Source organism: Pan paniscus, chromosome 21, assembly GCF_029289425.2.
Source record: "Pan paniscus chromosome 21, NHGRI_mPanPan1-v2.0_pri, whole genome shotgun sequence".
In the NCBI taxonomy this organism is placed as follows: domain Eukaryota; kingdom Metazoa; phylum Chordata; class Mammalia; order Primates; family Hominidae; genus Pan; species Pan paniscus.
Window position 1 is genome coordinate 69,003,067 of NC_073270.2, and position 24,345 is coordinate 69,027,411.

The 24,345-nt window shown below is 59.8% G+C and overlaps 1 protein-coding gene across 1 annotated transcript; it reads left to right on the top strand.

Annotated features, from left to right (window-relative positions):
• Positions 1-19,040: 19,040 nt before the first annotated feature.
• BIRC7 (baculoviral IAP repeat containing 7) lies at positions 19,041-24,151 on the top strand. Its single transcript, XM_003809900.5, has 7 exons — positions 19,041-20,057; positions 21,514-21,613; positions 22,008-22,089; positions 22,181-22,226; positions 22,775-22,846; positions 22,972-23,224; positions 23,874-24,151. The coding sequence occupies exons 1-6, from the start codon at positions 19,709-19,711 to the stop codon at positions 23,217-23,219; spliced, it is 897 nt and encodes a 298-aa protein (XP_003809948.2). The 5' UTR covers positions 19,041-19,708; the 3' UTR covers positions 23,220-23,224; positions 23,874-24,151.
• Positions 24,152-24,345: the final 194 nt, after the last annotated feature.

Here is a 24,345-nt window from a genome sequence, read left to right on the forward strand (position 1 = left end):
TCAGTGAAGATACCCATCTGTCTCGATGGACACCAGCCACTCACGCAGCTGCCCTCTCCACGAATGCTGTCTCAGGTCCTCATCTCCTCCCTCACCTCAACCCCGGGCTCATCCCCAGTCGGCAGGCCTCCTTCCAAAAGCACTCCCCACTGTACTCCCTGGCAGGGCTGCTTTGTCCTTGATGAAAGCGGCTCCTGCTCTCTTGGTTCCTCCTGCCTCCCTGTGCCTTGGGAGTGCACTGACATGGAGTGCGCTAACGTGGAGTGCGTGGAGTGTGCTGACGAGTGCACTGACGTGGAGTGTGTGGAGCGCGCTGACGTGGAGTGTGTGGAGTGCGCTGACGTGGAGTGTGTGGAGTGCGCTGACGTGGAGTGTGTGGAGTGCGCTGACGTGGAGTGTGTGGAGTGCGCTGACGTGGAGTGTGTGGAGTGAGCTGACGAGTGTGTGGAGTGGGCTGACGTGGAGTGTGGAGTGGGCTGGCGTGGAGTGTGGAGTGCGCTGACATGGAGTGGGCTGGCGTGGAGAGTGTGGAGTGGGCTGACGTGGAGTGCGCTGACGAGTGTGGGGAGTGCGCTGACGTGGAGTGGGCTGGCGTGGAGTGTGTGGAGTGGGCTGGCGTGGAGTGTGTGGAGTGGGCTGACATGGAGGAGTGTGTGGAGTGCGCTGATGTGGAGTGTGGGGAGTGGGCTGATGTGGAGTGTGTGGAGTGCGCTGATGTGGAGTGCGCTGACGTGCCTCCCATGATGCACGGCACTTTACAGTTTTCAAACCTTCTCTCTCTAAGCTTCTCATTGGACCATTCACCCCACAAGTGTGAACTGAGCACATACTTATTACGTGTGTGGGACGTGGGGGCACGAGGTGGCCCCTGCCCAGCAGAGCTCCTGGTGCTGGGACCTTCCATAGCCCTACAAAGGTTCATCTAGCTTCACTGAGCACCTGCTGTTCTCCACACACAGGGACAGAACAGGCCAGGTGCTGCTCCTGCAACCCAGATGGGAGGCAGAGGTAGACGGGTCACTGTAGATCTGAGCTGTGATGGAGGCAGGACAGAGAGGAGCCCAGAGACTCAGGATAGGCAGTCACTCACCAACTGAGGATGCAGGCAGGTGGGCAGGGTGCCCCAGGTGGATGGACAGCAGGAGGCAGGACACAGCAACACCTGCCTGCCCACTGGAAGGTCAGGTCCCTGAGCAGGGCCCCTCGTGTCCACTGCCGAGTGCAAGTGCGGGGAAGACGGCTCAGCACGTGGAAGGAAGCTCTGCATTGCATCCAGAGAGCCGAGGGAGTTAGAGCAACTCTGGATTGCTGGAGCAGCTAAGCCTCTGAGAAGTTAATGAAAGTGCCCAGGCCGCATAGTTACTCTGGCAGCTCCCTGAGCTTTCACCTGGTCCTGAGCCCTGGCACCTGCCCTGTCCTTGGCCCTGCTCCATCGGCATGACATCCCCCAGGGGCCAGCAGCCCAGCCTGAACAGTAAAGCCACTAGCCCCGGTCCTGCTGGTCTCCAGGCCTCAGCTCCCTCCCTGCTTTTCCAGGAGTTGAAACGGGGCCTGTCTCAACTCCACTTTGCCAAGAGCCTCTTCTCCCACTGCAGAGAACTGTCATCTGCCTGTAAGTAGCAGTGCCAGGTGCTCTGGGGCCGATGTCTCCGTTGGCCCCAAGGTGGAGGCTCAGGGAGCAGATGTGAGCGTGCCTTGCTCATCGCAGTAGCTTCAGACTGCAGGGATTGCAGGGATTGCAGGCCTGCATTGCTCTTGCAGCACCACCCGCCTCCGTGGCCACCTTCAGCAGTGAGACAATGCAGGCTCTGCCACAAGAGGTGCTTACTGGGCTCTGCTCTGGTAAGGAGAGGCCTCGCCTGGCAGCCAGATGGAGTCCCAGCAGGGCAAGATGAAAATTCGGGGCCCTCGTTCAAACAGCAAGAGAAGGCTCTTTCCTTCCTTCCAGCGCTCCTCCCTGCACCTGTGATGGTGTTTTTGTTATTTAACGTCATGTGCTCTTGGGCAAGGGGAGGGGAAACTCTCACAGGCACCTGAACCTGTCCCTGTGGCTCCATGCATGGGCCATGCCCCTGATCCCTCTGTGCACACACCCAGGTCCCTGCTGGGCTGAGGGTTGGCAGGGGTCACTGGGTGGCTAAACACCATTCCTGGGGGTGGGGGGAGGAGGGTTGTGCCAAGCCAGGCTCCCAGACCCCAAGTGCAGGCGCATGCCACCATCTCATCAGACGGCACTCACAAAACACAGATTCAGACAAAAGTGTTAATATCAAGATGGTGACGACAGCACCCTCTGGGTGTGGGGCCGCTTGGGTCACATCCTATGAGGCCAGCCCTGGGTCTGAAAGACACCAGAGGAGTCCCTGGACGCCACCAGGACTCTGGGGCTCTACCAGAGGTCTTCAAAGAGGGGGACCATGGGGACGACTCAGGCTAGAAAGTGGGGAGGAAACCATGCCAGGAGGAGGACCAGAGAGTAACCAACATGATCAGATGACACAGATAGGCACCTGCAGGCTCAGGCTTCACAGCTAGAGCTGCAGGTGGCCCAGAAAGGGAGGCCCCACAATGGCTGGATCTACCTGGGCCAGGTGCCTAGGGAGGGCCACAGGTGGGACAGGAATGAGAATGGGCAGGGCTAGCTCTGGAGAACAGGACCTGGGGTTGGGCGGTGCTACAGGGAGGGGTGCCGGGTGCTGAGTTCTGTGCTAGCAAAAGACGCTGCTGATTTCATCTGCCCTTGCAAACAGCAGCCTCTCCGCAGGGGAGCACCTGTCCCAGAATGAGGAAGGCCACCTGGACTCCCCCACCCTTCCACGTGGCTTGCTAGCTGTCTTGGGTGACTCTACTGGCCTGCCCGGCATGTAGCTCCCTTCAGTTGAGTGACCACATTCCTGATATTCTTTCAGGGCGTCCCCTCCTCAGCCCCTGTGGTTGGGGATGGATGCCTCACCTGGGCCTGATTAGAGGCTGTGAGCACCCGTCCAGGACAGAGGCTGGAATTCTGGATGGGATGCTTTCTCCCTGGAAGTGCTGAGCTGTGAGCACAGCCCTTGTCCGCGGCCGCCCCTGCCTGGAACTGATGCCAGTCCAGAGAGAGGGAGAAGCAAGTGAATGAAGATGCTTGAACACCAGGATCCAGCTGAGTCTGAAATGGTCCACTTCTGTGCTTTTGGTTGGGTGAAGCAATACATTTCATTTTTAGCTTTGAGTTTCTGTCACCTGCAGCTGAGTGTCCTGACCATAGGGACAAGCATAACATACGAACCTCGGGCCTGGCCCACAGTTCCACAGAGGAGGAGTGTGTCTGGACAGTCCAGCCCTGCTCAGATCCCTCCCTTGTTCCCAGCGCCTCTTGGAACAGGGGCTCCAGGTACCCGTGCGCTAGCCCCACACACCTCTGCACCCCTGTCTGCCTACAGTCCCCAGGATGCCAGCCACATGCACATCCCCCAGGGCCACGCTGTTCCCTCTGCCTGAAGCCACCTGCTTCACCTCCTCTCCGAAGCCTCGTGTGGCTCCTCGCGATCTCATGCTCACCCTGGGGACACCTGGGACCACCGGGTCATCACTTGTCTGCAGGGACAGCTCCAAGGCCCCTGGTGTCACCTCTGTGCTGTCACCTGCTTTATGTCCAGCAGAGGGAGCTCTGAATCAGGAGTTAGGTCCTTGGCGTTCACCTTCCAGCTCCCCAGGGACCTGCCTCAGTTTCCCCAGCTGGGAGGCAGCATGTGGAAGGGAGTGCCAGAGGGGCTCACCCCACCTGGTGGGCATTCTGTAACTTGTGGCCTGCTGTGTCCAGCAGGTGCTGCTATTGAACCCTTGAAATTGAGAAACTGCCCTTTCAATTTTATTTACAGCAGGTGCTGCTATTGAACCCTTGAAATTGAGAAACTGCCCTTTCAATTTTATTTAATTAAATTCCAGCAGACACACGCAGCTAGTGGCTAATGTCTTTGACGGCCAAGCTCAGACTCTAGGCACTGATACTCAACGCTGATCCTTTACACTCCCAGAAAGCTTTAATTAACACACATGTCCACCCCTCTGCCCCCCACCCACCCCCAGCAGAGAAATCAAAGTATTCTGGGGTGGAGTTGGTGACCTACATGTTCAGGAGGCCTCTGGTTGAGCCTGAAACCTCCAGGTGAGCCTGACGGCTGCACATGTGCCTAGCACTCCGCGAGGTTGGCAAGCTCCTAAGACCTGCTCACCCACCCTGTTCCCTCTGCTGCGTGGAGCTGGGGAGTGTTCAATGGCCCCTCTCACTCTGCGTGTGGAGCTGGGGAGTGCTCACTGGCCCCTCTCACTCTGCGTGTGGAGCTGGGGAGTGTTCAATGGCCCCTCTCACTCTGCGTGTGGAGCTGGGGAGTGCTCACTGGCCCCTCTCACTCTGCGTGTGGAGCTGGGGAGTGCTCACTGGCCCCTCTCACTCTGCGTGTGGAGCTGGGGAGTGCTCACTGGCCCCGCTCACTCTGCGTGTGGAGCTGGGGAGTGCTCACTGGCCCCTCTCACTCTGCGTGTGGAGCTGGGGAGTGCTCACTGGCCCCTCTCACTCTGCGTGTGGAGCTGGGGAGTGCTCACTGGCCCCTCTCACTCTGCGTGTGGAGCTGGGGAGTGCTCACTGGCCCCGCTCACTCTGCGTGTGGAGCTGGGGAGTGCTCACTGGCCCCTCTCACTCTGCGTGTGGAGCTGGGGAGTGCTCACTGGCCCCTCTCACTCTGCGTGTGGAGCTGGGGAGTGCTCACTGGCCCCTCTCACTCTGCGTGTGGAGCTGGGGAGTGCTCACTGGCCCCTCTCACTCTGCGTGTGGAGCTGGGGAGTGCTCACTGGCCCCTCTCACTCTGCGTGTGGAGCTGGGGAGTGCTCACTGGCCCCTCTCACTCTGCGTGTGGAGCTGGGGAGTGCTCACTGGCCCCGCTCACTCTGCGTGTGGAGCTGGGGAGTGCTCACTGGCCCCGCTCACTCTGCGTGTGGAGCTGGGGAGTGCTCACTGGCCCCTCTCACTCTGCGTGTGGAGCTGGGGAGTGCTCACTGGCCCCTCTCACTCTGCGTGTGGAGCTGGGGAGTGCTCACTGGCCCCGCTCACTCTGCGTGTGGAGCTGGGGAGTGCTCACTGGCCCCTCTCACTCTGCGTGTGGAGCTGGGGAGTGCTCACTGGCCCCTCTCACTCTGCGTGTGGAGCTGGGGAGTGCTCACTGGCCCCTCTCACTCTGCGTGTGGAGCTGGGGAGTGCTCACTGGCCCCGCTCACTCTGCGTGTGGAGCTGGGGAGTGCTCACTGGCCCCTCTCACTCTGCGTGTGGAGCTGGGGAGTGCTCACTGGCCCCTCTCACTCTGCGTGTGGAGCTGGGGAGTGCTCACTGGCCCCTCTCACTCTGCGTGTGGAGCTGGGGAGTGCTCACTGGCCCCTCTCACTCTGCGTGTGGAGCTGGGGAGTGCTCACTGGCCCCTCTCACTCTGCGTGTGGAGCTGGGGAGTGCTCACTGGCCCCTCTCACTCTGCGTGTGGAGCTGGGGAGTGCTCACTGGCCCCGCTCACTCTGCGTGTGGAGCTGGGGAGTGCTCACTGGCCCCGCTCACTCTGCGTGTGGAGCTGGGGAGTGCTCACTGGCCCCTCTCACTCTGCGTGTGGAGCTGGGGAGTGCTCACTGGCCCCTCTCACTCTGCGTGTGGAGCTGGGGAGTGCTCACTGGCCCCGCTCACTCTGCGTGTGGAGCTGGGGAGTGCTCACTGGCCCCTCTCACTCTGCGTGTGGAGCTGGGGAGTGCTCACTGGCCCCGCTCACTCTGCGTGTGGAGCTGGGGAGTGCTCACTGGCCCCGCTCACTCTGCGTGTGGAGCTGGGGAGTGCTCACTGGCCCCTCTCACTCTGCGTGTGGAGCTGGGGAGTGTTCAATGGCCCCTCTCACTCTGCGTGTGGAGCTGGGGAGTGCTCACTGGCCCCTCTCACTCTGCGTGTGGAGCTGGGGAGTGCTCACTGGCCCCTCTCACTCTGCGTGTGGAGCTGGGGAGTGCTCACTGGCCCCGCTCACTCTGCGTGTGGAGCTGGGGAGTGCTCACTGGCCCCGCTCACTCTGCGTGTGGAGCTGGGGAGTGCTCACTGGCCCCGCTCACTCTGCGTGTGGAGCTGGGGAGTGCTCACTGGCCCCGCTCACTCTGCGTGTGGAGCTGGGGAGTGCTCACTGGCCCCTCTCACTCTGCGTGTGGAGCTGGGGAGTGCTCACTGGCCCCGCTCACTCTGCGTGTGGAGCTGGGGAGTGCTCACTGGCCCCGCTCACTCTGCGTGTGGAGCTGGGGAGTGCTCACTGGCCCCTCTCACTCTGCGTGTGGAGCTGGGGAGTGCTCACTGGCCCCTCTCACTCTGCGTGTGGAGCTGGGGAGTGCTCACTGGCCCCTCTCACTCTGCGTGTGGAGCTGGGGAGTGCTCACTGGCCCCGCTCACTCTGCGTGTGGAGCTGGGGAGTGCTCACTGGCCCTGCTCACTCTGCGTGTGGAGCTGGGGAGTGCAGTGTCCAGTTTGCCTCTTGCAGCCTCTTGCTTCCCCTTCCCTCTCCAGAGTCCTCCCTGTGGTCCCAGAGCTCCCTGATCTAGCCTTTCCTAAAGCTGACTCAACTACCTCCTGGATTCCCAGGCTGGAATCTGGGGCCAGAGATGGCGCATCTCATGTTTTCAAATGATGCCCAGAAGCTCACAGATAGCAGGGCTGTTCGGTGGATGTCTGGGCTCTGCAGGATTGCGGGAACAGAGGCCTGCTGCTCTCATCCTCCCGCCCTCCCCATTAATACAGGCCTTCTGTCCATCCCTGGCCCTAGGTGGCCTCTCAGCTCAGCTTCGCAAGCCACAGGGGCTTGGGAAGCTGCAGGAAGGAGCCAGGCACAGCTGTACTGAATAAGCTTCTCCCCACCCCTGCCCCCCACAGGCCTGGGCCAGGCATGCCAGGAAAATAAATTAGACTAACGGACCCAGGTGGGGCCACAGCCACGGGAGGTGTGGTCCAGACAGCTGCCGTGGCACTGAGGAATGCTGACCATCCAGACGGAGACCCATGGTCGGGTCAGCATCCAGCCCAGCCCAGTCCAGCAGGTGGGGAGAAGCCCGTGGTGGGGCCTGCTCTGGGCCCACGCTGGTCTTCTCAGCACGCTCCCTGCTGGCCTCTTGCAACTCTGCCTGTGGCTCTCTAGGCGCTGGCTGGGAGCCAGCACTCACCGCAGCCAAAGCCCAGAGGGATGGACTTGCGCCAGGATGCTGGCCCCTTGGCAGGATACCTGGGGAGTCCCTGGGCTCTGGGAGGCCCTCAGCGGGGTGCCCAGGGCAGTGACCCCTCGGGAACATACCTACTGCTCATTTTTGTTTTGGGGTCTGCTCTGGAGAGCTCCACCTAAGACTCGGGGAGGAAGCCGTAAACCAAAAAAGCATGAGAGGCAGGGCTCAGTCGATCGAGACGTTGATTTTGCCAAGGTTAAGGACATGCCTAGAAGAAAAGCACATGGAGTCACATGTCCTTTTAGTCTGTGGTCTGTGCCTTTCTCCAAAGATGCTTTTGAGGGCTCCACCATTTAAAGGGGGGGAAAGCAGGCTGGAGGAGCAAGAGGGAGGCCTTGGTAATCACATGCTGCAAGAGAAGAGGAGCAGGCAGGGGAATCGTCAGCTGTGCGTTCCTCTCATGCTCGGAAACCTGCACGTGCATGAAATAAGGTGAACGTCTCCTGTAGAGATGCTTCACCTGTTATCTGTAACTACCTGCTTAGGAACAAAAAGAAAGGCAGCTTCTCACATGACTTAGCTTTTAGTTTAATTTTTTTCTTGTGGCAGAGTGAATTGGGGTCCTGAGTTTGTTTTTGTTTTTGTTTTGAAACAGAGTTTCGCTCTTGTTGCCCAGGCTGGAGTGCAATGGCGTGATCTCAGCTCACCACAGCCTCCGCCTCCAGGGTTCAAGCGATTCTCCTGCCTCAGCCTCCCAAGTGGCTGGGATTACAGGCATGCGCCACCACGCCTGGCTAATTTTGTATTTTTAGTAGAGATGGGGTTTCTTCATGTTGGCCAGGCTGGTCTCAAACTCCCAACCTCAGGTGATCCGCCCGCCTTGGCTTCCCAAAATGCTGGGATTACAGGCGTGAGCCACTGCACTGGCCTTGTTTTGCGATGGAGTCTTGCTCTTGTTGCCCAGGCTGGAGTGCCGTGGTGCAGTCTCAGCTCACTACAACCTCCGCCTCCTGGGTTCAAGCGATTCTCCCAGCTCAGACTCCCGAGTAGCTGGGATTACAGGCGCGCGCCACCCCACCCAGCTAATTTTTTTTAGTAGAGACGGGGTTTTGCCATGTTGGCCAGGCTGGTCTCGAACTCCTGGCTTCAAGTGATCCCCACCTGCTTCAGCCTTCCAAAGTGCTGGGATTACAGGTGTGAGTCACCACGCCCAGTCCCTCCAGACCATCTGAAAACAGGAAACTAGCCAGCCTGTCTGTCTCACTTCGAGCTTCTTAATGCCGTTGCCAGCCTCAGAAGCTGGAAGCCCCTCCTGTCGGCCTCTGATGCACTTGTCTGGAGCCCTGCGGTCACCTGGAGTCCTTGCTCTGTGGCCACAGGGAGGGTTACTCCAGTGCTGGCAGGCTCTGGCCCCCCAAGCTGAGGAGGAGGGGACCGGCTCAGCCACTTTTGGTGAGGGCACTTAGGGTTGTTTCAGCAGGAGTGGGGCTGGGTGCGGGAGGGTTGCCTGTCACAGGGGTTACCGGCCCACCTTGCCCAGCATACACCTGCTGAGCTTCCTGGGAACCCAGGCCTGAGGCCTGGACAGGAATTGGAGCTTCTCCTCCTCCCTCCCACCCCTTTCCTCCTCCTCCCTCCCACCCCTTTCCTCCTCCTCCCTCCCACCCCTTTCCTCCTCCTCCCTCCCACCCCTTTCCTCCTTCTCCTCAGCTTATGTGGGCTCCAGGTCCAGCCTTATTCCAGCCGGCATGGCCCAGAGGTGAGCAGGACCTGGCCTCATGTGACTGAAACCACAAGCCCAGCCTTTCATTGCAGCCACTGACCCAGAATCCCAGGACTGCCAGGACTGGACGGCCCAGACACAGTGGTTGTGGGGCCCACAGGTGGAGGCAGGCTGGACCCCGCCCCAAGGTTTTCCCGCCACAAATAGATCTCTAAGCAGGACGTGGGCAGGGAAGGGTGGGGAAGGGAACCCGAGATCCCTGCAGTACCACACCAGGCCCCCAAGGCCCCTCTGTCCCAGGCCCTTGTAGGCAGATCTGGGTGTGGGGCATGACCATGCCACAGCAGGCCAGGATGGTGAAGCAGCCCGGCGAATTTCACCCCAAAATACGTGTGTCAAAAAGAGCCAAACTCTGTACAATATTTAAAGGGGTTTATTCCGAGCCTAATACCAGTGGCCATGGCCTGAGGCACAGTCTTATTATGTCTTGAGCACATGTGTCCCGGTGGTTGGGTGACAGCTTGGTTTTATACCTTTTAGGGAGACATCGGCATCAATTAGTACATGTGAGGTGTACATTGCTCAGGTTCAGGAAGGCAGAACGACTCAAAGCAGGGGGTGGGGCCTCATGGGTCCTGGGTGGGGCCTTACGGGTCCTGGGTTGGGGCTTATGGGTCCTAGGTGGGGCTTTACGTGTCCTGGGCGGGGGCTTACGTGTCCTGGGTGGGGGCTTACGTGTCCTGGGTGGAGCCTTTCAGGTCCTAGGTGGGGGCTTACGGGTCCTAGGTGGGGGCTTACGTGTCCTGGGTGGGGGCTTACGGGTCCTAGGTGGGGGCTTACGTGTCCTGGGTGGGGGCTTACGGGTCCTAGGTGGGGGCTTACGGGTCCTGGGTGGATTGTGGATTCAAAGATCTTCTGATTGGCAGTTGGTTGAAAGAGTTAAGTTATTATCTAAAGACCAATAGGAAGGAGTTAAGATAACCAATGGGTTAAGATAAGGGGTTGTGGAGTCTGAGGTTCTTACTATGAAGATGAAGTCCCATAGGTGTCTGTCCTTAAAGAGAGTAGATGGCAAATGTTTCCTATGCAGACCTTTAGAAGGTGCTGGACCCTCAGGTAACCTCTTCAGGATTGGGAGGGCCTGGAAGGGGAAAGAGCTAGTTATGTTAATAGAGATTCCTTACAGACACACATTTTCCCCCATGCAAGATGGCTTTGCAGGGCCTTTTCTTTCTTTCTTTTCTTTCTTTCTTTTTTTTTTTTTTTTTGAGATGGAGTTTCGCTCTTGTTGCCCAGGCTGGAGTGCAATGACGTGATCTGGGCTCACCGCCACCTCTGCCTCCTGGGTTCAAGCGATTCTCCTGCCTCAGCCTCCGAAGTGGCTGGGATTACAGCCATGCACCACCACACCTGGCTAATTTTGTATCTTTGGTAAGGACAGGGTTTCTCCACGTTGGTCAGGCTGGTCTCGAACTCCCGACTTCAGGTGATCTGCCTCCCTTGGCCTCCCAAAGTGCTGGGATTATAGGTGTGAGCCACCGTGCCCGGTCTTGATTCTTTTTTTTTTTTTTTTGACGGAGTCTCACTCTGTCGCCCAGGCTGGAGTGCAGTGGTGCGATCTCCGCTCACTGAAACCTCAGCCTCCCAGGTTCTAGCAATTCTCCTGCCTCAGCCTCCCGAGTAGCTGGGACTACAGGCACACGCTGCCACGCCCGGCTACGTTTCTGTATTTTAGTAGAGACGGGGTTTCACCGTGTTGCCCAGGCTGGTCTTGAACTCCCGAGCTCAGGCAATCCACCCGCCTCAGCCTCCCAGAGTACTAGGATTACAGGCGTGAGCCACCACGCCCGGCCAATAGGGCCTTTTCAAACTATGGCAAAGAAATGTATTTGGGGATAAAATATTTTTCTTTCCTTGTTTGTCATGTGATATTATGCCAGAGTCAGGCTGGCATTCGGGATCTTATAGTCTGTTTAGTCAGTTTGGTTTTTTTTTTTTGGAGATAGGATCTCCCTCTGTCATCCTGGCTGGAGTTCAGTGGCCCAGCTCAGTGCAGCTTGGACCTTTCTGGCTCAAGCGATCCTCCTGCCTCTACCTCCTGAGGAGCTGGGAGGACAGGTGCACACCACCACACCTGGCTAATTTGTTTTTTTTGTTCGTTTTGAGAGATGAGGTCTCATTATGTCCCCCAGGCTGGTCTTGAACTCCTGAGCTCAGGAGAGCCTCTGGCCTCAGCCTCCGAAAGTGCTGGGATAACAGGCGTGAGCCACTGCGCCTGGCCTGTTTTGTCAGGCTTAAGAGCTGGGTTTTAATGTTAATACTGGTCAGACGTTTCTGAACTCCAAAACGAGGAGGGTCTCATGAGGCCTGTCTGGCCCCCACCTTCCTGTCATGGCCTAAACTTGGTTTTCAGGTTTCCTTGAGTACCGTTGGCCAAGAGGGGGGTCCATTCAGTCAACTAGGGGCTTGGAAATTTTTTTTGGCTCACATATGGTGCCCTGGCGTACTCACTGCTCTAAGTCAGAGGCCACTGAAGGGCGGCAGATGCCGGAAGAGGCTCTGCTGTGATTTTCCCTTTTCTGCCTTAGGGCCGGCCCCACCATGGGGAAGCGCAGTCACCTTCCACCCCTTCCCTGAAACCCCTTTTCTGCCTTAGGCCGGGCCCCACCATGGAGAAGCGCAGTCACCTTCCACCCCTTCCCTGAAACCTCAGAAAAGAGGGCAGCAGCCAATGCAGCCTTACCTGGACGGACCTGTCCCCCAGATAATGTCTCCTCTGGAGGTCATTCGAATTCCAAAGGGAATCACTTACAAGTTAGTTCCTGTCTCTGGAGTCCCTCCCTTCTCCCCGATGATCACTCATGCCCCATCAAAAGAACCATCCACACTCCCCGTCTCCCCTCCCTGATGAAGAAGGGTACAGGAGCACTGGCCTCCCGGCAGGTTCTCAGGCCATCCCCCTCCTGCGGCCCCACCCCACGCGTGGGGAACATGTCTCCCCCGGTAGCGGCTGCCGCTGCCTCCCTGGACAGGCTTCCTGGCCCTCCATCTCCGCTCTCAGCCAACTCATTGTGCCCCTCTCTGAGCCTCGGTTTCCTCACCTCTGAAATAAGCTCTGTGCCCATCTCGAAGGGTAACTGAGGAGATCAGTGAGGGAATGTGGGTGATGGCCTTAGCACAGGGCTTGGCACACTGTCCTGGTTGGGACCCTCCCAGGGAATCCCAAAGCAAGCTGACATCTAGCTGTCAGAGAGGAGACCATTCCTTATATTGTCTTATACTTAATTCCTTGTTTGCTGAAAAAGTAGAAGTTAGAATCGGCAGAAGTGAAAAATCATAGACAACTGGGGACCACATTTCAGGCCTGGTGTTAAAATTCAACCTCTGACCTCAGTGCTTGTGCTTTCTGTGGATTCAGACGTTGTGTAAAAAAGCATTATGAAACTCCCTGTTCCGTTCTGTTTCGTTCTGATTATTGGTGCATGCAGCCCCCAGTCATGTACCCCTTGCTTGCTCAATAGATCACGACCCCCCCCAACAGCCCCTTTAGAGTTGTGAGCCCTTAAAAGGGACAGGAATCACTTATTCGGAGAGCTCGGTTTCTAGGACGTGAGTCTGCCGACGCTCCCAGCTGAATAAAGCTCTTTCCTTCCACAATCCAGTGTCTGAGGAATTTTGTCTATGACTCCTCCTGCTACAGCTGGAGGGAAACTCTCTTCCTTCCTAGCCCCAGTTGTCTCTTTGTAACTATGATAGTTTGCTGCTGATGGACACGACAAGTCTGTATGCTGAGATGCTGGGTTGCAGCAAAGAAGGGGTTAATCATAGGGTCACTAAAGAAGTTGCTGGGAGGGAACCTCAAATCCATCTCCCAGAGGAATCTGGGGCTGGGGTTTGTTGTTGTTGTTGTTTGGTGTCTGTTTGGTGTTTGTTTGTTTGTTTGTTTGTTTTTTGAGACGGTCCCACGCTGGAATTCAAGGGCACAATCATAGTGAAATGGCAAAGATTTCCTTGTCCCCTTGCAGGGCCTGCGATGGGGGACTGGCTCGCTTCTTTGGGGCCCCGCTGCTCAAACCCCTAGGGGAGCATATAGACGGGCAGGGAGCCCCACGGCAGCTTCTAGGGGTGAATGTTTACAGCTGAACCTCCAGTGGGCATGTGCTACAGGGCACTCTCTTAGTTTAGCCATCCATAGGTGACTTGTGTTAACCAGCTCAATTAGGCCTCTGCCTTACCGCAAGGACAGAGGGCTTTCTGTATCCCAGGGTTCTTGCTGTGCCGGAAGAATCGGATCACACACGGGCTTGGAGAATGAGTGCAAAGTTTGATTGAGTGGAAGTAGCTCTCGGCAGATGGGGGAGCCAGAAGGGAGATGGCTTTCCCCTGGAATCAGGCCGCTCAGCAGCCAGGGCTCTTCTCCGACCATCCCAACCAAACTCTGCATCGTTCCACTAGCTGATCGCCTGCCGGAGTCTCAGTGTGCTCTTCTGCCGGCGTGCTCCCCCTGATGGCCTCTCGACGTCCAGCCGCTTGTGTGTTCTGCCAATGGGTTCCTCTCCGTGTCCTGGGCTTGGGTGCCTGCCCGCTAGGTCTCGGGGTTTCTATACGCACCAGGTGGGGGCGTGGCAGGGCAGGGTGGTCTTGGGAAATGCAACATTTGGACATGAAGGCAGGGTGTGTTTATCCTCACCTAGGTCCGTGGGCACAGGCCTGTGCGTGGAGCCCTAGCCAGGGACTGTGCCCTCCTCTAGCTAGCACTTCCCTGCCCACCACTCCTATCAGTAGTTCACTGCAGCCTTCAACTCCTGGGCTCGCATAATCCTGCCGCCTCAGCCTCCTAAGTAGCTGCGACCACAGTTGTGCACCACCGTGCCCAGCTATGTTTTTAAAATTTTTTTGTGGAGATGGAGCCTCGCTATGTTGTCCAGGCTGGTCTTGCACTCCTGGGTTCAAGCAGTCCTCCTGCCTTGAGGCTGGGGTTTTCCAGAGTTTTGGAGTGGGCCAAATGTGCAGATGGTTGATTAGTAGAAGGTTGCAGGGTGAAGCCACAGGACAGAGTGAAGAAGCTGTTCTCATGTGGATCCCGTCCCTCCATGAGGGTCTTCAAACTGGTTGCTGGAATTTGGGGTCTGAAAAACATCTTAAGGAATCAACAAAAGCCTCATGACTCTAATATCAGGGATCCTGTTTGTGGGAACACAGTGGTCACGACCGAGGGCAACGTGGTGATGTTTAGGAGCGAGAAAGCGGGCCACCGTGCAGTCTGATTAGTGCTTAATTATAATAATATTTCTGTCCAGAACCCGACATGCAATTCTTGTCAGCCCTGTGGAGACAGTTTTGTTACAGGAAAGGGGTCCGGATCCAGACCCCAAGAGAGGGTTCTTGAATCTCCTGCAAGAAAGAATTCAGGGTGAGTCTGTAAAGTGAAAGCAAGTTTCTTAGGAAAGTAAAGGAATCAAGAATGGCTACTCCATAGTCAGAGCAGCCCTGAGGGCTGCTGGTTGCCCACTTTTTTGGTTATCTCTTGATGATACGCTAAACAAGGGGTGGATTATTCATGCCTCCCCTTTTTAGACCATCTAGGGTAACTTCCTGATGTTGCTACGGCATTTGTAAACTGTCCTGGCGCTGGTGGAGAGTGAGGACGTCCAGAGGTCACTCTCGTGACCATCCTGGTTTTGGTGGGTTTTGTCGGCTTCTTTGCCACAACCTGTTTTATCAGCAAGGTCTTTGTGACCCGTATTTTGTGCTGACCTCCTGTCTCATCCTGCGACTTAAAATGCCTTCACCGTCTGGGAATGCAGCCCGGTGGGTCTCAGCCTCATTTTACCATTTTACCCAGCTCCTGTTCAACACGGAGCTGCTCTGGTTCACATGCCTCTGACGGTTTCACCTTCTGCTCAGAGCATTTGGACCTCCACAGGCTCTGACTCAGCCCTCTCATCCCAGGCTGATCCCATCCCCGTCTAAAAATCCCACTAACTTCCTTCTGAGAAAGTTGAGAGTCTTGTTTATACTAAAGTGTTAATGACTCACAAAGCATTCCCAGAGGAAAAGTTAACAGGAGGAGACTGTGAGGCTCTGGCGGTGAAAGGTCAGGCATGAGCCCTGGGGGAGATGTTTTCTTCTCTGGAGGCCCCTCCTGAGACCCCCCATCTCTGCACAGGAAGACGAACCCTGTGCCCAGCGGGTCCACCTATCTGCCCACGTGGCCCCAACCCCAGGCTTCATGGAGTAGAGCAGGGCTCATTCGTGTGGCACCCACACGCAGTTTCAGGGCATGGACTTTCCCAGATGGCTGGGTGGCTTCGGGGGAGGTGGGAGCTGTTGGTGGAGAATGCTGAGCCCGGCCCTGACGACGGTCCTCTTTTCCTGCCCTAATAGGCTAGTCCCCATCACTGTGGGGGCAATTTGGGGATATTCTCCTCCAACTCCTGCTGGTTCTGAATCTTGCAGGGAGCTGCAAATCCCAGTCGCTGTGGGGTCTTGGGGCTTCTAGGAGTCCCTGCTGGGCCCAGGGCTTTTTTCTCACTGACCTGGAGGCCTCTCCCCACGGCTCCCCATCTGACATCTTCTCAGCTGGGAGACTTAATTGTAAAGACTCACAGGGACCCAGGGGGCATCACAGGGGGCCCTCCTAGGTACTGACAGATGTTTATTCATTTTGAAAAATGGGCAAATAGCAAATAAAGATGTTTAGGGTATGTTTGGAAGAAAACAGCAAAATAGTAACAGCAGTGCTTACCGCTCAGCGGGGAGAAGGCATATGGGTTTTCCCAGCTTTTATTTGGAAATCATTGTAGATGCAGAATTGCAAAGAAGCCTAGAGGTGTCCATGCACCCTGCCCCACCCCACGGTATCATCCTGCAAAGCTGCAGGGCAACTGCCAAATCCAGACACACACGCCCCGGTGCCCACAGGGATGGCTCAGACAGTGAACTTCGCTTTCTTTATACTCCCAGTATTCCCGACACTTCTGGAATAGGCACATGACCCTTATTTTTAGCTCCTTATTTCTTTTTATTTAATTAAATAAGCAACATATGGATAGTCCTTGTTTTGAGAATTTTGGGCCGGCCGCGCACGGCAAAGTGGCTGAGCGCCCCTCAGCAGCTCCCCGCACAGTTACGCACTGGGATGGCACTGCGATGCGTGTGGAGAAACACGTGCTGGGTTTGGAGGTGCACAGGACCTCGGGGCGATCCCACCGGAGGAGCGGGGCTCGGCTTATGGCCCAGCTAACCCCAACTCCCCAGTGGGCCCCAGGGCCTTTCCTTCCACTTCCAGGAGTGACCCCAACCTTGTCTTCTCTCCGAGCCCCAAGCAGTGGGAAGAGAGGGTCCCATAACAGGCCATGGCAGTGGCCTCTGCTGCCTGCCCACCTCAGAGGGTCCCCAGCTTCAGAGTTCAGAGCAAACCTGGGTGCTGCATGTGTCTCTCCCCTGGAAGAAGCAGGCTGGAGACAGTGGCCCCTCGTCCCACCTCCCCAGTGCACTGCAGGCGGACTGGGAACCAGGCAGCAAATCCACCCAGCTTGAGGCCCACATCCTCCTGAAAGGGCCCCAGGCCCACACCCGGGGTTTTGCTGAAGTGACCAAAGGTAACCGCTGTGCTGAGGGGGCGCTGGAGGACAGAGAGGGGGCGAAGGCGAGGTGGGCGCTGGAGGACAGGGAGGGGGCGAAGGCGAGGTGGGCGCTGGAGGACAGGGAGGGGGCGAAGGCGAGGTGGGCGCTGGAGGACAGGGAGGGGGCGAAGGCGAGGTGGGCGCTGGAGGACAGGGAGGGGGCGAAGGCGAGGTGGGCGCTGGAGGACGGGGGGCGAAGGCGAGGTGGGCGCTGGAGGACAGCGAGGGGGCGAAGGCGTGGTGGGCGCTGGAGGACAGGGAGGGGGCGAAGGCGAGGTGGGCGCTGGAGGACGGGGGGGCGAAGGCGAGGTGGGCGCTGGAGGACAGGGAGGGGGCGAAGACGAGGTGGGCGCTGGAGGACAGGGAGGGGGCGAAGGCGAGGTGGGCGCTGGAGGACAGGGAGGGGGCGAAGGCGAGGTGGGCGCTGGAGGACGGGGGGGCGAAGGCGAGGTGGGCGCTGGAGGAGAGGGAGGGGGCGAAGGCGTGGTACCCTGAGATCATCCCAGAAAACACGCTGGGAAGTTCTACCTCGTGTCTAGCCTAACTCCTTTGCCGGCCCCCAGGCCCTTTCCCGACAGCCCTCCCCTCCTATGCCCCTGAGCTTCCTGCTGCCTCTCCCTCTGCCCCCTGCAGCCCTGGCTTCTGGGCTCTATCCTCAGCAGGGCCTGCAGACACCCCAGAGGCCTTAAGAGCCTGGGAGGGGTTTCCAGCCACACCCTTCACTTTGATTTCTGCAGGAAACCAGGTGGCTCTGGGCCTCGCATAGGAAAGGGTTGGGGGTCTCGCTGGGGCCTGGCAACACTGGCCTGAGTACGACCAGAACAGTCACCAGAGGCCTCCTGGGAGGGCGGGTGCAGCCCCCGCCGTGAGTGGGGGTGGGGGGGCAGGTGTGAAAGTGTGGTGGGCAGCAGCTGGGTCTATGCGGCTCAGCAGTGGGAAGAGAGCGGGCCAGGCTTCCAGGCGAGCTCAGGGACGGTTTTCACTGCAGCTAACCCTCTCCTGCCCGCCTGCGCTCCCCGTGGCAACCAGCGGCCCTGCAGCGTGCGACTCCTCTTTATTCTTCCAAACTCTGTGAGCCTGCACGCTCCCATCCAGGACGGAACAGCAGGGGAGAGTGGCTGAAGGATGACAGGGAGTTTTAGGGCCAGGTGGGTGGATGAGCTGGGTCTGCTGGGGTTGAGGGCTCAGTCGGGGGTTGGGGGGTGTCGAAGTCTGGGCCCCATCCAGCTGTCCTTTTTGTCCCGCCCAGGTGTCCCTGGCGTTCCTGTTCTGCCCCTGGCTTCTCTGGGGTTCAGTCCTCCTCCCTGTTCCCTCACTGTGGGGTTTGGCGGCGTGGCACAGTGTGGAGCTTGGACTGGCAGCCAGGGTCACAGCAGACCTCAGGAACTCCGATTCCAGTGCCAACACTGAGTAATCCTCTTTTGGGGGCATCAGAGCCTCTCCCTTGGCTACCTGGGGAGGCTGGTACGGAGGGAGGTGGAGGGAGATGGGGGAAAGTGAGGGGAGGTGGGGGAAGGAGGGAAAGAGGGGGGAGGGGGAAGGGGAGGAGGAAGGGGAAGAAGGAGGAGGAGGAAGGGGAGGAAGGAGGAGGAGGTAGGGGGAAGGGGGAGGAGGAAGGAGAAGAAGGAGGAGGAGGAAGGGGGAAGGGGGAAGGGGAGGAGGAAGGGGAGGAAGGAGGAGGAGGAAGGGGGGAGGGGGAAGGGGAGGAGGAAGGGGAGGAAGGAGGAGGAGGAAGGGGGGAGGGGGAAGGGGAGGAGGAAGGGGAGGAAGGAGGAGGAGAAGGGGGAAGGGGGAGCGGGAGGAGGAAGGGGAGGAAGGAGGAGGAGGAAGGGGGGAGGGGGAAGGGGAGGAGGAAGGGGAGGAAGGAGGAGGAGAAGGGGGAAGGGGGAGCGGGAGGAGGAAGGGGAAGAAGGAGGAGGAGGAAGTGGGGAAGGGGGAGGAGGAAGGTGGAAGGGGAGGAGGAAGGGGAGGAAGGAGGAGGAGGAAGGGGGGAAGGGGGAGCGGGAGGAGGAAGGGGAAGAAGGAGGAGGAGGGGGAGGGGGAGGAGGAAGGGGAAGGAGGAGGAGGAGGGGGAGGGGGAGTGGGAGGAGGAAGAGGAAGAAGGAGGAGGAAGGGGAGGGGGAGCGGGAGGAGGAAGGGGAAGAAGGAGGAGGAGGGGGGAGGGGGAGCGGGAGGGGGGAGGGGGAGCGGGATGAGGAAGGGGAAGAAAGAGGAGGAGGGGGGAGGGGGAGCGGGAGGAGGAAGGGGAAGGAGGAGGAAGGGGGAAGGGGGAGCAGGAGGAGGAAGGGGAAGGAGGAGGAGGGGGGAGGGGGAGCGGGAGGAGGAAGGGGAAGGAGGAGGAGGAAGGGGGAAGGGGGAGCGGGAGGAGGAAGGGGAAGGAGGAGGAGGAAGGGGGGAAGGGGGAGCGGGAGGAGGAAGGGGAAGAAGGAGGGGGAAGTGGGGAAGGGGAAGGGGGGAAGGGGGAGCGGGAGGTGAGGGCAGCTCGGGCCCTTCTTTTTGCTCTGATCTTCCTGGCCTGAGGACAAGAGCTGCTCCCAGACCTGTGGAGGCCCCTTGGGGCAGAGGGATGTTTCAGAGAACAGCCGGGTGACCTGCCTCCCTGCTCTGCGTGATGCAGCCCTAGGCCCCTGTGAGGCTAGAGTCACCCCTGCAAGGTGGGAGGTCACGGCCCCTGCCTGCACAGGCAGCACAGCTCACATGTCCTTCCTTGAGCCTTCTCTGCTTCCGGAGGCTGCCCTGGGCACCTGACCCTGGAGCCATCATCTCCAGCTCCCCAACCCCTCCCCTACAGCCCTGGGGCAGGCACCAGCCTGGGGAGGGGTCTCCATGCTCAGTTCCTTCCTGTCTTGTTCAGAGAGACGTGGCCTGCCCACGTGCAGTCAGCGGCATCCGCAACCCTGCCAGGGGCCCCATGACACGCCCCCGCTGCACAGAGCATGTGACCCCAGAGGCCACCCTGGCCACTTCCAGAAAGCTGTGGGCCCTGGGATACTCCCCTCCCAGGGTGTCTGGTGGCAGGCCTGTGCCTATCCCTGCTGTCCCCAGGGTGGGCCCCGGGGGTCAGGAGCTCCAGAAGGGCCAGCTGAGCATATTCTGAGATTGGCCATCAGCCCCCATTTCTGCTGCAAACCTGGTCAGAGCCAGTGTTCCCTCCATGGGGCCTAAAGACAGTGCCAAGTGCCTGCACCGTGGACCACAGCCGAGCCACTGGGCAGCCGGTGATGGTCCCACGCAGGAGCGCTGTGGACCCGGCTCTCTGGGCAGCCCTGTCCTAGGCCTGGACACCTGCAGAGCCTGGGACCACGTGGATGGGCAGATCCTGGGCCAGCTGCGGCCCCTGACAGAGGAGGAAGAGGAGGAGGGTGCCGGGGCCACCTTGTCCAGGGGGCCTGCCTTCCCCGGCATGGGCTCTGAGGAGTTGCGTCTGGCCTCCTTCTATGACTGGCCGCTGACTGCTGAGGTGCCACCCGAGCTGCTGGCTGCTGCCGGCTTCTTCCACACAGGTCAGTCCCGGGCGGGGGGGCCTTCCTGCCGTGGGCCTGGGCACGATTCTGGACCCTTCCAGCCCAGGGCTCTGCCTCCTCCGTAGCATCCATCCCCCAACAGGAAGGGTCTGGCCTGATGACGGAGCAGTGGTCCTGCAAGCCCCTCCAGTGCCCATGGGCTCGTGCCTGACACCCTCCCCCGGAGTCTCTGCTGGCTGAGTTTTCAGACCGTGGGATGTGAGGAGGGGCTGCCTCTGGCCACAGTCTGAGGGTCTCAGCTGTGGAGGCCGCCAGCTTGGTGCACAAGTACCCCTTTGTGATAGAAGTGGGTGGGGCTGACATTGCCTGGGGCCCTCACCTTCCCCGCTGCTGTTCTGCACAGGGAGAGGAGGTGTTTAAAGAACAGGATCAGGGTGACCAAGGCAGGCAGTGGTCAGCCAGAAGGTCCTGGATGCTCAGCCTGTGGGGAATGTCTCCAGGTCCCAACCTGCAGCTACTGTCTGGTCTTCCCCAACTGAATCAAGTCCCCGGAGTACCTATCCTAGTCTTGGCCTGGGCCTGTTCCTCCGCCCTACAGCTGCAGACCATGTGGTCAGACCTGAGTTCAGGTCCCAGCTCTGCCACTTCCTGGCTGAAGGACAGGGCAGCAGGGCCCACCGAGGGCTTTACAAATACTGGCACAGCCATGGTCATTGTCAGCAGTGGGCTCTGGGGGGGCACCATCCTGGTAAGGCTGGACCAACTTAAGACAGCTGGTCAGGGGGACAGTGGCTGGGACAGTCAGAAGCCGTGGCGTGAAGGGGCAGGCCCAGCTCACCCACCTCCCTGGAGGTCCAAGGCTCAGCAGGCAAAGGCCAGGCAAGAGGCATGGCAGGTGCAGAGCCGGGGTCTTTGGGGCTGGTAGAGGGCCAGTGCCCGATGCGGCCCAAACCTGTGATGTCAGTGGCAGGTGACGTATCGCATGGATGCCGATGAGGGGACAGGGTCGCCAGGAGGTAGAGAGATGACGGGTCCCCCACCCCCAAAGGGAGGCGTGAGTTCCTAAAACCAAGCCTGGCCCCAGACTGGCCTTCTAGGGCAGCCTCCCTTCTTCTTCTCACTGGGAATCCATCTTGGGGAAGCAGAGACCTGGGGAGGGGCCCTTCTGGCTCCTGAAGCCCCAGGGCTATAGATGTACCAAGCCCTGGGGGGCCCCCACTGCTCACTCTGGCAACAATGCAAATGCCAGCTCAGTCCTTTCCTGAACATTCTCGCCCATCCTGGCCGGCACCCCAGTCACCCTTGTCCCCTTTTCACCTTTGATGCTAATGAGGTACAAGTGACATCCCCCACCAAGCCCCCTGCCCACCCCCTCCTCCTTCTTGCCACCTGGGAGCTCCCCTCCAGCTGAAGCTCTCATAGCCTTGGAAGGACACACCGGGGGCCCGGGGACTGGGTGGGACCTGGCTGGGGCCAGCATCTCTCCGCACCCCAGGCCATCAGGACAAGGTGAGGTGCTTCTTCTGCCATGGGGGCCTGCAGAGCTGGAAGCGCGGGGACGACCCCTGGACGGAGCATGCCAAGTGGTTCCCCAGGTACCGGCTGCCCCTGCGGGGCCCCGGGTCTGATCATGGGTCGGGGGTGGGCCCCCAACGGCTCTGTCGACCCAACACCAGGCCTGCTTTGCCTCCCTGGCCCCACAGGGCACTGGGGAGGCCCTTCTGTGGGAGGTGCTTCTGGCCGGCAGGTACCCACTTTTCCTGTGAGGGCCCCTTTTCAGAAGGGCTGCTGGGGGCAGAAATGCCTCTCCCATGGGACTACCCTGAGGCCCCATTGGAGGCGTCTCCAAAGCAGCCCTCCTCACCCATGCCCACGGGCACTGCAGGGTGGCGGGAGGAGGGGGCCCAACCCTGACCCCTGGGGATCCAAGGGCTTGAAGCAGACAGTGGGGGCCCTGAACCCCAACCTACACCTCTGGGGCATCTGCAGCTGTCAGTTCCTGCTCCGGTCAAAAGGAAGAGACTTTGTCCACAGTGTGCAGGAGACTCACTCCCAGCTGCTGGGCTCCTGGGTGAGTGCCACCTCTCCTCGGGGCTCCGGGTGGCAGTGGGGTCCTGCCCCTCCTATTTCCCCAAGGCCTGATGGTCTCTGGCTCCTTCCAGGACCCGTGGGAAGAACCGGAAGACGCAGCCCCTGTGGCCCCCTCTGGTGAGAGCTGACACCACCCCTGCTGACTCCTTGTGCGCCTGCAGCCTGTGCTTGGCCAAGGCCACTGGGTGTCCCCACCCTCCCAGACAGCAGGGAGAGTGACGGGCACGTGACAGGGTGTGACGTTGCTGCCTGGGTTGGCTTCAGGGGGCTGTGCCATGTGAGGGTGGGGGCCGGGCGGCAGGGGCCTCCCCCAGTGCCAGGCCCCATTCTGCTTCTCTCCCAGCTTACCCCTTGGGCACAGCCCATTGCCCGTCGCCATACCACCCCCAACAGTGCCCAGCACACAGCATCTGCAGCTACTGCCAGATGGGCAGGATGTGCAGAGGGCCTTGGACAAGGGACAGGCTCTCTGGTGGCACCTCCAGGAAGCCTCTGGATCCTGTTATGCTGTGGGAGGGGTGGGAAGAAGTGTCGGGAGCGGGGATACTCTGCAGCCCCTCCACTCCCGGCCAGAACTGGACCCCACAGGCTGCAGACCTGTTATCTGGGCCGGCCCGGCCTTCTCCCTGGGAGTTAGGCCTCAAGTCTATCCTAACTGTCCACAGTCCCTGCCTCTGGGTACCCTGAGCTGCCCACACCCAGGAGAGAGGTCCAGTCTGAAAGCGCCCAGGAGCCAGGTGCAGGCTCGGGACCCCCTGGGGTGAGGGCTGGGGCAGGGGAGGGCTGGGAGACCCCGACCTTCCATGGCCCATAGAGGGTGGGGGCCAGGGTGTGGGGACATTTCGCAGGCCTGTCCTCCTAGGAGGGGTCAGTCCAGCCCAGGCCCAGAGGGCGTGGTGGGTTCTTGAGCCCCCGGGAGCCGGGGATGTGGAGGCGCAGCTGCGGCGGCTGCAGGAGGAGAGGACATGCAAGGTGTGCCTGGACCACGCCGTGTCCATCGTCTTTGTGCCGTGCGGCCACCTGGTCTGTGCTGAGTGTGCCCCCGGCCTGCAGCTGTGCCCCATCTGCAGAGCCCCCGTCCGCAGCCGCGTGCGCACCTTCCTGTCCTAGGCCAGGTGAGCGCCCCAGCACCAAGCGCAGCCAGCCCTCCTGCGGAGGGGGCCCTGAGCCGGCCGTGCCCGGCCCTCCTGAACCCATGCAGGCCCTTCCCGGGTGGCAGCGTCGGCTTGTTTTTACCCCGCTCCCAGGTCCCGCTGATAGCGCCCATCAATCTTACTGCCTCCCTTGACGCTTAGGTTGGGGCCTGGTCCTTCTCAGCACCGTGCCCTGGCGGCCACCACAGCTCTGCCTGCCTGCATTAACTGACGCCTGCTGGCTCCTCTCGGCCTTGATTTTCCTCAGTGGTCAAGGAAAGCCGGCTTTGGAGGCGTTTGGGGAAACGGGGTGGGCCAGGTTGGGCTTACACAAGCGAGACACTGGCCTGGCTTCAACCCGGGGCCAAGGCATGGTGGGAACACCTGCACGGGAAGGGGGTGTGTGAACCTGTTCTTAGAGAAGTGGGTGGGATACCCCATGCTGGCCGAGGGACAGGTGCTGTGACCGCTTCGGGGCTCCCCAGGGCCTCTGTAGTTACCCCCGGGATGTGTCTGAAGATCTTCTGGTGGGGGACAGAGTGGTCGGGCAGGGAACTCTGGGATCTGAGGCCCCTGGCTAGGTGGGCCCCGTCGGTTGCCATTGACTCACCCACCCCTCCTCTCCCTCTAGGTGCCATGGCCGGCCAGGTGGGCTGCGGAGTGGGCTCCCTGCCCCTCTCTGCCTGTTCTGGACTGTGTTCTGGGCCTGCTGAGGATGGCAGAGCTGGTGTCCATCCAGCACCGACCAGCCCTGATTCCCCGACCACCGCCCAGGGTGGAGAAGGAGGCCCTTGCTTGGCGTGGGGGATGGCTTAACTGTACCTGTTTGGATGCTTCTGAATAGAAATAAAGTGGGTTTTCCCTGGATGTACCCAGCAGCCTGTTCCAGACCACGAGCTGCCTCCCCACCCGCCCAACCCGACACAGGTCACCACCTCTCCAGGCTGGCAGGGCAGCACCTGCCCAGGTCCAGCTGGCTCCAGGCTGCTCCCCAAACTTCCCCCACTCCCACAGACACCCCCTTCCAGGCCCCTCACCTCCTTCCCCTCGCGCTTATCCTCCAGTATTTTAAGGACTGTTGGAACGGGCAGGCCACAGGCCCC